Consider the following 13,692-nt stretch of genomic DNA (forward strand, 5'->3'; position numbering starts at 1 on the left):
CAGGAGCCTGGAATTCAATGGCAGAGTCCCCTGTGGGTGGCACGTCCCCACTATGTGAGTCATCCCAGCACAGAAATGGACAGCTGGAATCAAAGCACAGCCAGGAATCAGCCTGCTCATTCTGACACGGGATGCAGATGGACACACAGCACAGCATCTTAATTTCTGCATCCAATGCCTGCCCCCAAAGTGCACTGTGAAGGCCCAGGGGTATCAGCTAAGGAAGAGGCTGGACCACGTCCCGGGGGCCAGGCTGTGAGGTAGTTGGGAAAGCTGCCAGCAGCATTGCTGTTTCCATCACTAGTTTGAGTTTTAGCTGTTCTACTTTCATTCTAGCTCTCCACTAACGTGCCTGGAAACCCAGCAGAGAACAGCCCAAGTGCTTGGGTCCCTACACTGGAAGAAGCTCCTGAGCTTGGACCAGTCTAGCTCAGCTTTGGCCATTGTGGCCACTTGAGGCATGAACCAGGAGATGGAAGACTGCCTGTCCTTCTAACTCTGCCTTTCAAATAAATAAACCTCTATATAAAGAAACAAAAAAGAATGAGCCTCCAGGGAGCGTCTTTGTCTTATATTCATAGGGAGTGGCTGGTGAGCAGGCCACGCCATGGGTGTTTTAACACAGTGCCTGCAATGGCAGGCACACGGGACAGACCCACAACTCATACAAGGTCAGGTCTCCATAGGTGGAGAAAGCCATGGGGTAAGCTCAGTGCATCACATGCCCCAGATGGGAAGGAGGTGACAGGTCTGACAGATTTGCGAAAGGGAAGGAGTGTACAGAGCCCTGGCAGGTTTTCAACCCAAAACCATGCTGGATGACAGCAACCAGCAGAAACCAGGCTGGGAAAACACAATGGGCTGAGCTGAGATACGCAGAACCGGGTGCTCCAAGGACCAGGCAGGTGCAGTGGCAGGCATGAAGGGAGTCTAATGAGACAAGGGTCACGAAGAGGAGCTGGACAGGCAAGGCAGAGGGGACGGCTCCGCGTGGGCTGGGGGAGACCAGGTCAAAGGACACACTCAGAGAGTACCTACAGTCACAGCAAAGACGGTGCAGCTCATCTGTGAGAGCTCCACGGACACCTGGCCAGCCTGTCAGAAGCCGGAGCACTCACACGCAGACCCTACAGGGCAGCTGCAGCAGACAGGATCTCCAGTGGGAGAATGGGGCGTGTCCAAGTCCACACCTACCCTGGCTGCAGAATGACATCTTCATACAAGGCCTTCTGGCGGTTGGAGAGGCGGCACTTCAAAACATGCTCATACTTCTTTGTCAACTGCTTCTCCACATCTCTCTTAGTTCTCCTCAAAATAAATGGCTGTGTTACCTGAGGGGGCAGGAAGAGTACCTGGTTGTTGTTGTGTCTTTCTCCAAGCACAAGGCCTGGTCATGACTTAGCTGAAATCACGCCGTCACACCCACCCTATGCAGCCTTATGACCACTTTGTGGTAGTAGTCCTGGTTCTCTTCACTAGGGGCTTTCAGAGGAAAGCTCAGGTAAGGTCTGGAGATGCCAGGGATCAGGAAGTGCACCATTGTCCAGAGCTCCAGGAAGGTGTTGTGCAGTGGGGCGTCGATCAGAAGCAGGCGCTGCTGACTACAAATACACAGAAGGTCACGGTGAAGCACCAGGCAGCAGGGACACCGCCTGGGACGCTGGCGTCCCGCTGGGTACTGGCTCGAGTCCAGCTGCTCCACTTCTAACTCAGACTCCTGCTGATGGCCTCAGAAAGCAGTAGGAGATGGCATAAATGTTTGAGCCCAGAACCCATGTGAGAGACTGGCTGAAGACCCCACCTTGGACCAGCTCAGGTCTGACTACTGCGGTCTTCTGAGGAATGCACTGGCAGACTGGAAATATTTCTCTTTCTTTCTCTTTTTCTATGTAACTCTGACTTTCAAATAAACAAACCATGTCCAGGAAAGAGGATGAAGACACGATCAGCTCCCTGAGCTCTCGGGGTCTCTACCCTGTGCGCCATAATAAAGTGAGGAGCTGTGTGTCGCAGTGACAGCACTGCCCACAGGACACATGCCCACGTGCAAGCCACACGCGGTGCCAGCGGGAGTCAGACCTGTGCAGGGTGAAGACGGCTTCCCAGTGCCTCTCAGTCATGCCCTTCACACGCTGCATCTCGTCGATGACCAGGCACTTCCAGCACACTCGGGAGAAGGACGCGTACCCCCTGAAGAACTGCTTGTAGGACGTGATGCAGATGTGGAAGCTGTTGGGCTCGGCCCACTCCTGCAGCACACAACAGACACTCCCACCCTGCTCTCACGCCTGTGTCCCCGCGACATAGCAGCCCACCTTGCAGCACTAAGCTGCACTCCTCCCACTTAGAACAATTTTCCTCATTTTTCTCAGTACTTCTATCACTGCACCGAAAACGGCCGAGATTAAAGCACCAAGCCGCTTGCAGGCAGGGGCAGCCACCATCTAGACACAGTGAGCACTTCCAGGGCTCTGAAGGTACAAACTTCACAGCATAAAATCACAACAGGGAAGAGGTACTCGGAAGGGGACAAATGTTATCTACCGTTGCCAACTGGGTGTGCTATCACCTTTCAAAAAGAGTAATAACTGCAGATGGTGTTACAGTTTACGGTGGCCTCTGCCCTGCCCCACATGGAGTGCACAGGAGGGCATCACCCTGGGAAAAGGCAGGAAACATCAGTACCTGTCTCTTTGCTCGGAGCTCTCTGTGGCTGCCGACCCAAGATAGAGTCTTGAGCCCAGGACACCAGCGCTTCAGTTCAAGCTCCCACTTGAGGATGTTACGGCTCCTCACCACAACCAAATGGGGGCCCCAGTTACCTACAAGTAAGAAAAAGGAATCACCACCCATGCCAGGCACCCCACACACCACCTGCCTGACCGGGTCCTCCCTGGCACCACCTGTGCTGCTGCCTTGGGTCGGTCTGCCTGACCCAGACACTGACCGCTCCACAGCCACAGAATGAACCCAGCATCTCTTCAAGTCCCTGGTGAGCACCAACCTCAAGTCTGTGCCTAGGCAGCACTGAATAAGGCGTGCCAGCTAGCCCCGAGCATGTGCCCATAGCCGGTGCCTAAGTCTGAGGGTGCAGGTCACACTGGCATCCAGCCTCTCATCACAACATCCAAATAAGCAGTTTCTACCTCATACTTCAGACAACTAAAGATTAAAAAAAAAATCATTAGACTATAAACACAGCAATCTAAGTTAAACACAAATCTAAGTTAAAACGCAAAAATGGCAGACTTCAAAAAACATCTGTGGTATATACACCTACTCTGGCTCTGATGAAACAGCCAACAACAGAAATGGACCAGGGATGGGGTCAACAATGTTGGAGAAAACCACCACAGGGCTCCAGCACACAGCCCAAGGCCAACGCAAGCACAGACATGGCCGCGCCTTTTCACATGGAGGGCAGAGCCGGAAGGCTGGCCGGCCGTGCCATCTTAGAGGAACCACACACAAACCTCTGGTGTTCCACTGATAACTGCAATTCTGAGCCAGAACCAGCCAAGAAGCTCCCTGGCTGCAGGATGCTGGGGCTTCTCAGAGCCAACTGCACAGCACAGTCACTCATGGCGACATGGTGCTGCCCTGGGCAGTGACCAGAAGGAATGCCCAGAGATGGCTCCCAAGTTCAAGGAGTGACTCAGCAGCTGAAGACCCCCCTACATGTGGGCTCTATGCTCACGGCACACTTCTCCAAAGCAGCTGCCCGTAGCCACCATTTGCTGACCTCACCCTCTGAAGACGGCCACCCTTCGCATCTGAATGTCAATGTCCAGAGGATGGGGCCCTTGCTGTTCTCTCTGCATGAAGTGTCTACCTACACAGTCCACCCTGACTGTGACCCTGTGTTCAAGCCCCTCCACCCCACAGCACTCAGCACCCCACAAACAATGCCGCTTACACCAGGGTGGGTGCCCAACTCAAGACCAACCAAGGACAGGCAGTGGACAGGAAGCCAAAAGGCTACATAAGCTGTTTGTTAGCTGTGTGGCAAGAGGTGAGGAGGTGAGGAGGCAGGCAGGCCTGCGAGGGTGCAGACTCCACGAGCAGTTAGCTCTGACAGGACACCCCAGTCTGTCCTAGCCTGGAGGAACCTGAGAATAGAACCAAAACCCACCAGGAGACAAGAGATCTGTGGGGGTCAGCTCAGGGAGTCAGATGAGCACGGACAGACAGCCAACTCATGCCCACAGGGGGCTGTTACACCTGATCTGCTGCCCTTCTGCAGGACAATGCCTGATGTCACAGGGCTCAGCCCCAGCCTGCTGGGGATGCAGATCACACCAGAATTTGAGAAACAAGGTACTGATGTGCTCCTGAGCCATGCCCTGCTGAAGTTACAGGAAGCGTACAAGGTGACAGAAGAACCATATCTAAGCCTCAGGTTCTGGGATTCCGCCTACTGTCAAGTAAGCACAACCCAGAAGACAACAAACTCGTGGCACCTTCATTGCAAGCCAGGTGAGCAAAGAAAGCGATGATCTGCACTGTTTTCCCCAGCCCAGCTTCATCTGCCAATATGCCATTAAGGTTCTTGCGGTAGAGCTTGGCCAACCAGTCCAGGCCGATCTGCTGGTAGTCTCTGAGAGCCCCATACAGCAGAGACGGAGCACTGAACTTCACCTGGAGGGACAAGAGCCAAACAGTGACATCGTGTTGTGACAATCCCCCAAACCTTTTATCAAAATCAAAACCAAAAAGCCCCAGGAGCGACAGCACTCTGGTTACACTGTCCCCTGTGACATCAGCATCCCATCCTGAAGTGCTGGTTTGAGTCAAGGCTACTGCTTCCAATCCAGCTTCCTACTAATGTGCCTGGGAAGGCAGAGCAAGATGGCCAAATGCTGGGGCGCCTGCCACCCGTTTGGGACATCCAGATGCAATCCTTGGCTCCTGGCTTTGGCTTCACCCATGCTTAATTGTCAGAGACATTTGGGGGAGTAACCATTACATGGAAAATAGTATTTCTCTCTGTTTCTCTGCCTCACAGAGCGTTGTGACATAAAGGGCTAAGCTACCACTTGTCATATCCACACCCCACATCAGAGGGTGAGTTCCAGCTTTCTGTTCATGCTGCTAGGTGGTCCAAGTACTTGGGTTCCCACTACCCAAGTGGGAGACCAGGATGGAGTTCTAGGATCCCGACTTGGTCTGACCATTGCTGTCATGTGGGGAGGGTGGTGGTGAGGAATCACTGCATGGAAGATCTGCCGCTCTCTCTCTGTTGTTCAGATAAATAAAGGCTTTATATATGTGCATATAAAGATCTCATAATACAGTTAAAGATTTATTTATTTGCTTATTTGAAAATCAGAGTTAGTGTCGAGCATGGAAGCCTAGTAGCTAAAGTCCTTGCTATGCAACCACTAGGATCCCATACAGGTGCTGGTTCATATGCCAGCTGCTACACTTCTCATCCAGCTCCCTGCTTGCGGCCTGGGAAAGCATAAGAGGATTGCCAAAGCCTTGGGCCCCTGTGCCCGTGTGGGAGACCCGGAAAGGAAGCTCCTGGCTTCGGACTGGCACAGCTCTGGCTGTTTGGCCACCTGGGAAGTGAACCAGTAGATGGAAGATCTTTCTGTCTCTCCTACTCTGTAAATCAATTAAAAAAAAAAAAAAAAAAAAGAGGTATAGAGGAAGGGGTAGGAGGAGGAGAGGGGAAAGAGGCGATCTCTCCAACTGGCCACAACGGCTGTGGCTGGGCTAGCCTGTGGTCAGGAGTCAGCAGCTTATTCCAGGTCTCCCACGTGGGTGGCAGAAGCAGGTCATTAACAGGGAACTGCACTGCAAGTGGAGCAGTGGGGACACAAGCCGGTGGGACAGATGCCAGCGTTGTAGGTGGCAGTCTTTCCCACTACAATACACTCCAGCGCCCCAAGAGTCCTGTGGTAAACCACAGTAAGGAATCCACCAGAGTGACGCAAAACAGAGAGGGCAGAGCAGAAAGTACTCTGACTCCATGCGGGTTGCACAACGCTGTGGCTAGGAATCCAGGAACAGTGTTAGTAACTGATACCCACACCAATTCTCAGACCCTGCCATTGCCCAGCACCTCACCGCAGTTGACACCCGGGCACTGCCCTTGGGCAGAACAGCCTCCGCAACAGCTGTCACTTCCGCAATGTCTTTTGTGTTTGGTTTTGCGACATTCACTCTCTCTGCAGCTTTAAACTGATCCATGATGAAAAGCGAATCTATGAGGACCAAGTCCCTCCGACTCTCTGGCTCACAGGGAGGCTCCTCAGCATCTGCAACAGCAAGACAGATCCAACATCCCGTGAGCAAAACAGGACCGAAGGCTACAGAATCCACATAATCCAAACAGCACCGAGCAGCCATCTGCTCACAACCCAAAGCCAGGGCCTTCTCACAGCTCTCATGGTGCAGCACACAGTGTGGCAGGAGGAAGTGCCCAGGGTGCATAAGGGGGACAGACAAGGGCGTCTCAGCTACAGTGGCAATCCCTTCACCACCTTCAAAGAAGGAAAAACTAGAACCCTCCCCAGATGTGGGAAAGGAGATGGGTAGCCTCTCCCACTCAATCCTGCGGATAGCAGGGGATCACAAGTGGCCAGGGCCTGGCTGCTAGAAAATGCCCTTGGGCATCATCTGCAAGCCAGAGCAAAGGTGGGCTTCCAGGCAGGATCTGTGCACCTGTCCATCAAGTCTAGCCAAAAGTAGGGCCCAGTATGGAGGCCTAGTAGCCAAAGTCCTCGCCTTACACACCAGGATTCCATATTGGTGTTGGTTTGTATCCAGGCTACTCCAGTTCCCATCCAGCTCCCTGTCTGTGGTCTGGGAAAGCAGTAGCGGACAGCCCAAAGTCTTGAGACCCTGCGCCCACATGGGAGACCCAGAAGAGGCTCCTGGCCTCGGATCAGCTCAGCTCTGGCCACTGTGGTCACTTGGGGAGTAAACCAGCAGATGGAATATCTTTCCTCTGTTTCTCCTTTTCTGTGTAAATCTGACATTCTAATAATAAATAAATCTTTAAAAATTGTCTAGTAAAAAGTAAACCAGGGCCTGGCGGTGTAGTCTAACGGCTAAAGTCCTCGCCTTGAACGCGCCAGGATCCCATATGGGCACCGGTTCTAATCCCGGCAGCTCCACTTCCCATCCAGCTCCCTGCTTGTGGCCTGGGAAAGCAGTCAAGGACCGCCCAGAGGTTTGGGACCCTGCACCCACGTGGGAGACCTGGAGGAGGTTCTAGGCTCCTGGCTTTGGATCGGCACAGCACCGACCGTTGCGCTCATTTGGGGAGTGAATCATTGGATGGAAGATCTTCCTCTCTGTCTCTCCTCCTCTATGTACATCTGATTTTCCAATAGAAATAAATAAATCTTTAAAAAAAATTTTAAAAAGTAAACCAAAGTACTTGACTTCACTGTCAGAATAAAGACGGCAAAATTGTAGGTCCATAGAACTGTGATGTGTATAAATCCAGAGGAAAAAATGTCCCTATCTTCACAACCCAATCAAATACTCTAATAACGGAAACAAATTAATAAATAAAAGCAAAGTTTAATTTTTATTCAGCTTAAGAGTAAATATATGTATTTCCACTTTTTCTTTCCCCAAAGGGAAGCAAAGGGACACGTGATGCTCACTCTGAATACTTTGCCCTTTGCTTACAGAGCCAAACTTGGTGGAGTGTGGGAGCCTACCTTCGTCCTCACTCGTCTCGTCACTGTCAGGGCTGGGCTGCGGCCACTGGAAACCTGGCAGGAAGGCGCCTTCATACAGCTTCACCAAGTCCGTCAAGGGCAGCTCCGCTGGGGGGGTGAAGGGAGAAGACCATCACTGGACAAGGCCTGGGCTGGGCAGACCCTGCCCCCGTGCCGGACACCACCGCAGGTTGTTTGGAGAGCTGAACGCTTGCCGCGATGTCACTGGCTGAGACTCTAACCTGAATACCCCCAACCCATGACCTCAGAACTGGCCAGGCTTTCAGATGTACCCCCTCAGCACAGCGGACTTCCGCAAATGTACTTCTTACAGCATATTTATTTTTTCTAAAACCAAAGACAGTCAACCATTATTAACATAAATCTAAGTGTTTACAGTAAGATGAAAATCTTTGCAATGAACAAATTCAGATGAAAAAAATAAAAGTACTTCTGGAATTATCTAATAAATGTGTAGTAAGACTTACAGACTAATAAAAATGTAATGTAGGGCCCGGCACGATAGTGTAGTGGTTAAAGTCCTCTCCTTGAACGCACTGGGATCCCATATGGGTGCCGTTTCTAATCCTGGCAGCCCTGCTTCCCATCCAGCTCCCTGCTTGTGGGAAAGCATTTGAGGATGGCCCAAAGCTTTGGGACCCTGCACCTGCTTGGGAGACCTGGAAGAAGCTGCTGGCTCTGGCATCGGATCGGCTCAGCTCTGGCCGTTGCGGTCACTTGGGAAGTGAATCATAGGACGGAAGATCTTCCTCCCTGTCTCTCCTCCTCTCTGTATATCTGACTTTGCAATAAAAATAAATAAATCTTTCTTTAAAAATGTAATTAATGTAAAACATTTATAGAAAATACCTGACAGGCATGCTACATAAAAATACAAAGCACCTAATAAATGTGAAGCAAAAGTAAAACAGAAAAACAATCCCAACAGAGGCATGTGGTCGCATCAGGGATGAGAACTACGCTATGACGCCGCAGCAAGCACCTGCTCCGCTTCTGATCAGCCTCCGGCTAATGGGTACCTTGGTCCCTGCCACCGACAAGGGAGAGCTGGACTGGTTTCTGAGCTCCTAGCTTCATCCTGGCCAAACCTTGACTGGTGGGACATTGGGGAATGAGCCAAAAGATCTAAGATCTGTCTTTTAAATAAAATGAAAAAATAAATTAAATTATTAAACAAGGGCCTGGTAAAGCATCCCACATGGGTGACAGATCATTTTCCAATTCAGCCAATCGGCACAGATCCCATAAAAAGCCAAGAACAAGGGACGCTGAATCTATTGGTGGGGAAACCCAGGCTTTTAGGAATGGCATTGCCAGCCATGGTTGGAGGAAAAAAAACTCAACTCTGGGTTATAGACAAAAGTGGTAACCTTTTGAGGAACTAGACATCAACTGAACATTTAAGTGGAGGTTTTAGACGCTGCAGGAGGACACCCTGTGACCGGGAAGACACAGGGCTTGTTTTGTTTTTTCCTCTAACTCATGGCTTGAAGACAGGAGCAGCAGTTGGAGCAGCTAACACCAGAGTCACAGTACTGAGGGGGTCAGTACCCTTCCCCTGGCCGCTATATCTCATGGAGAATAGGAACACCCACCTTTCTCCCATCCAGAAAAGGAAGGTAGTAAGGAAATAAATTCAATTCCACTGAATGAAGAGCACCTTTCATCAAAAAGCTCCACAGAAAGACAGCCAAAGCAGACTAGGGAAAAGTTATAGTGCCCCAAGAACACCACGAGTCATCAGGAAAGAGGTGCACAGAGGAGCACAACAGAAAAAACATGCCGACTCCAACACTTCCATCAGCCCACCACCTCCTGACGGGGTGGACCACGGCCAGGCTGAGCGCACAGGTCCGACAGCGACACTCGCTCCCGCCCCACAGGCTGCTCCTGAGCAGTACAGAGGCACTCTGTGCCTGCAGGCAGCACCTTCACACCTGCCAGGAGAGGAAGTCCTGAGTGCAACAGGCCTGATCTTGTTCCCTGGCACCCTTACACACAGCATGCTACAAGCTGGGTGCTGGCGACAGCAAAATCAGTGTCCAGAGTGACCCACTTCCAGGTCAGGACAGCAAGTGCCACAGGATCCAGGCACGCAGCCACTGTGCTGTGCGACACTTGTACTAGGTGCACTATGTGAACTGCACCTGACACACAGTTTTCACATTTTTTGGTACCCATTTAGAGAAAAGCAATTTCTAACAAGACGGTGATGCCTACCTTCTTTGGCTAAGTTAGAAAGCTCTGTTTGGTGATCGACGGCCCCTTCGTGTGCTTCCTCCTCTTCAATGGTCTCCTCTTCATCTTCCACTAAAATGCGCAGTGTCAGGGTCAGCGGGCCAATGGATCCCTGGGAGCTTTCCAGACACCCATCAAACACTACAGGGCTTCAAAATTGTCCCACACAGCTACTGAACAGATTAAACTGAGCTGTGGGCCCGGCGTGATAGCCTAGTGGCTAAAGTCCTTGCCTTGTAGAAGCAGGATCCCATACGGGCGCCAGTTCGTGTCCTGGCTGCCCCACATCCCATCCTGCTTCCTGTCTGTGGCCTGGGAAAGCAGTAGAGGACAGCCCAAAACCTTGGGACTCCGCACCCACACGAGACCCAGAAAAAGCTCCTGGTTTCAGATTAACTAAGCCTCGGCCACTGTGGCTTCTTGGGCAGTAACCAGCAGATGGAAGGTTTTTCTCTTTGTGACTTTCCAATAAAAATAAATAAATATTAAAACAAACAAACACTGAGCTGCTTAACTCTCAAACTAAATGTGTCAAGGATAATTTACTAAATGAGCAGGAAACTGGGCAATGTGCTTTCCTTCCACTCCAGCCCCTCCACGACGTCACGGCCCACACAGCATCCTTCTGCCGCCCATGAACCACTGCGGCCGCTGCTGACAACACAGAGCCGCCCAGGACACTATGGCCAGGACCCTGATCGGACACGCCCACCTGACACCGCAGGGCCCATCCCTTCTGAATGGAGCACCCTGCCATCCAGGGACACCTGTGCAACTCACAAGCCATCACAGTGCCCCTCCAGGGGACTTCCCAGGGCCTCTCCAGACCCCAAAGAGCTCTGTGAGCCCTGGGACACTGGGTGGAGGCAGAGGTGCACCCCCCACACCCGGGGCGAAGACAGACCTTCATCATCAGTCAGAGATGTGCTCGCTTTTCTTTTTCTCCCACATACTCCTGAATCCTGAAACACAGAAAGAAACTAACAAACAGGGCCTGGCGCCTTGGCCTAGTAGCTAAATCCTCGCCTTTCAAGTGCCGACATCCCGTATGGGCACTAGTTCATGTCCCGGCTGCTCCACTTCCCATCCAGCTCCCTGCTTGTGGCCTGGGAAAGCAGTCGAGGACGGCCCAAAGCCTTGGGGCCTTGCACCCGCGTCAGACACCCGGAAGAGGTTCTAGGCTCCTGGCTCAGCTACAGCCATTGCAGCCACTTGGGGAGTAAGCCAGATGATGGAAGATCTTTCTGTCTCCTTCTCTCTGTAAATCTGCCTTTACAATAAAATAAATCTCAATAAATCAGTCAATCAAGGAATGAATGAACAGAAATGTTTAACAAACAGGCCGTCTAAAAGCACAGACGCGGAGGCCGAGGTGTATGTACTCGAGGGACAGCAGAGAACTCTGGGCACTTGTCAACATTCAGCCTCAGGGACGCAGAGCAACGACACAAACCTACATCCCTGTGCTGGCTGCATCATCCCAAACTGCCAAGGGAACACACCATGACGAGGAGCGCCCCAGCACGGCATGCTAACTGAACCAAAGCACCCCACAAGTGACATCTCTGCCCAAGGGTTGTGCTCACTCACGGCCCTTCCCATCTTTCCACAGAGCACAGCAGCAATCCTCAACTCACCAAGAAATGTTCCGGCCAGACTTCCACTCGGCCGGGCCTCAACTCTTTCCCTGAGGAGACAGAGAACACCACCGAGGCTCTTCACACTTGGCCTCCTCCCTCCCACAGCTCACAACAGCTGCCTCCGCCATCCTCCACAGCACCACAGAGTCCACAGGACAGACACGTACACAGACCCACTCTGCCAATCAGGGTTGCCCAGAGACCACCCAGTAGGGGTGTGAACTCACACAGCGTCTCTCAATACAACTCAAGTCAGAGTGTACACGGGAGGCACAGTAGTGAGCACACCAGTCACTTGCAAGCCTCTGGCAAGCACAAGGCTGCTGGCAGCTCAGCAGGCCCGGGGACAGGCCCTCTGGGCAGCAGTCTCCACAAGACAGGCAAGACTCAGGAAAGTGTTTTGAAAGAATCATATTACCTTTCCTGGAAGCTTTGTGTAAATTTAAAGCCTTTTTCCTTTTCTCTTCTAGTTCTACCTGTAGTTTAATTTCGACAACCTAAATACAAAGAGAGAAATAAATAAGTTAACATTAAGGATGCAAACTCTACACATAGAAACTTTAAAACCCACAAAGGCAGCAACTCAAAAGCACCGCTGTCCAACCTCATTTCAAGTCCTTCAGGAGGAGCTCCAGTTGGGTGCTTTTCCTGTATTCTGCATCTGACTGTACTAAGCTCAAACCCAGGTGCCCCGGGCCAGCCCTCCTGCCCCAAAAGTTACACTGATCATCAGAGAGCCTCCAGGGTCCCACCGGGGCTCTTGGACACCTCAGGGCTTGTACACTGCAGCCAACTGTTTTGCCAAGTGCAGAAAAAAAAAAAACATGGAAGTACTGCTTGACTTAAGCATTCTAATGAGCCAGTAGCCTCAGCTTACCTGACAGTAGTACCTGTCACCCAGTGCCTTACACTTGAGGCAGGCAGCCTTCATAGCTTAAGAAAGCCTGACTGCCCCACCCTTATTTAGTTCCCGGAATTCAGGGCTGGTGCTGTGCCAAAGTAGGCTAAGTAAGCCTTGCATTCCACATGGGCACCAGTTCGAGTCCAGTAGCTCTACTTCCGATGCAGTGCTTGCTAATGGCCTGGGAAAGCAGCAGAGGATGCCCCAGGTCTTTGGGCCCCTGCACACATGGAAGACCTGGAAGAAACTCCTGGCTCTTGACTTTAGACTGGCCCAGCTCTGGCCACAGTGGCCACTTGGGAAGCAAACCAGTGGATCGAAGACTTCTGTCTCCTTCTCCTTCTGTAACTCTGCCTTTCAGATAAATAAAATATTAAAAAACAAAACAAGACAAAACAAGCACACAACAGAATTTACCTGTTCAATGTTTGACCAGAAACACTCTATCTCCCGGGCAGCGGATGCAGCGATGCGCCTGAGCCTGCTCTGCTCCTCCTTCCTGCCCCTCTCCTCACGGACCCGCCTCTCCTCATGGTGGCGCGCCACGGTTCTGACAAGCTAGTGATGAGAGTACAAGTTCATGTGGCACTGTCTGCTTAGCCTTAAGTCATCAGTGACTGTCTAATGCGCCCTCATACACGCCGGAGTACATGAGAAATGGGGCAAAGACCACCAACACTGGCTGACCGTACACCCTCTTCCTCCCTAACCGGCACTCCGTGCTCAGCCTTTCCCCTTCAACACACAGTGCTTCTCCATGCCTCACATGACTCCACTGCATGGATGCAGCATATTTTACCTAACTCCTATCCATGAAAACTGCTAGGTTGGGATAACACACATGTTTAAGACATTTGCCCTAAGCTGCCAAACTCTTCTCCACAAGTTTATGTTCCACACCCTCCAACAGGACACTAAGAAAGCAGTGAAACACAAACGAGAACTGACAGCACACAAGGGGAGGTCCTCCACTCCAGAAATGGAAATGACTCAACTGCAAGCCAGCACCCCGTGCCCTCTACCCAGTCAGGTTTGTCCAGGGGTGTCCACATGTCCAGGAGTGTGCTGCTCTGTGAGGTTCCTGAGGACCAGGGGAGTGTTTTCTGAAGTTCCTGAACCTGGCGTGAAGCCTCCGATATTACAGTGGTCTCAGCCCTTCTCTCCCTGACCAGCCAGGACACCAGCTTGGTGTGGTGCTGGGGCACCCTGATTC

At 51.7% G+C, this 13,692-nt stretch overlaps 2 protein-coding genes and 1 non-coding gene across 3 annotated transcripts in view; 1 reads left to right on the forward strand and 2 right to left on the reverse strand.

Annotated features, from left to right (window-relative positions):
* The window catches only part of DDX51 (DEAD-box helicase 51), a 170,191-nt gene that overhangs the window by 44,934 nt on the left and 111,565 nt on the right, over nucleotides 1–13,692 (forward strand). The window lies entirely within an intron of this gene.
* Nucleotides 1–13,692, reverse strand: part of EP400 (E1A binding protein p400) — an 82,231-nt gene that overhangs the window by 36,631 nt on the left and 31,908 nt on the right. Inside the window, exons 8-19 of the mRNA XM_058656591.1 lie at nucleotides 12,897–13,037; nucleotides 11,997–12,075; nucleotides 11,576–11,625; nucleotides 10,843–10,900; nucleotides 9,921–10,010; nucleotides 7,680–7,787; nucleotides 6,073–6,263; nucleotides 4,461–4,638; nucleotides 2,686–2,822; nucleotides 2,080–2,249; nucleotides 1,427–1,601; nucleotides 1,195–1,331 (exon numbers count right to left, since the gene is read on the reverse strand). Coding sequence (XP_058512574.1) covers nucleotides 1,195–1,331; nucleotides 1,427–1,601; nucleotides 2,080–2,249; nucleotides 2,686–2,822; nucleotides 4,461–4,638; nucleotides 6,073–6,263; nucleotides 7,680–7,787; nucleotides 9,921–10,010; nucleotides 10,843–10,900; nucleotides 11,576–11,625; nucleotides 11,997–12,075; nucleotides 12,897–13,037 — 1,514 coding nt within the window. The remainder of the gene's footprint in view (nucleotides 1–1,194; nucleotides 1,332–1,426; nucleotides 1,602–2,079; nucleotides 2,250–2,685; nucleotides 2,823–4,460; nucleotides 4,639–6,072; nucleotides 6,264–7,679; nucleotides 7,788–9,920; nucleotides 10,011–10,842; nucleotides 10,901–11,575; nucleotides 11,626–11,996; nucleotides 12,076–12,896; nucleotides 13,038–13,692) is intronic.
* Nucleotides 9,174–9,319, reverse strand: LOC118759879 (small nucleolar RNA SNORA57). The gene has a single exon (XR_004996444.1). It is a non-coding gene; the product is annotated as a small nucleolar RNA SNORA57 (small nucleolar RNA).

Source organism: Ochotona princeps, chromosome 29 (genome assembly GCF_030435755.1).
Source record: "Ochotona princeps isolate mOchPri1 chromosome 29, mOchPri1.hap1, whole genome shotgun sequence".
NCBI classification, from domain to species: domain Eukaryota; kingdom Metazoa; phylum Chordata; class Mammalia; order Lagomorpha; family Ochotonidae; genus Ochotona; species Ochotona princeps.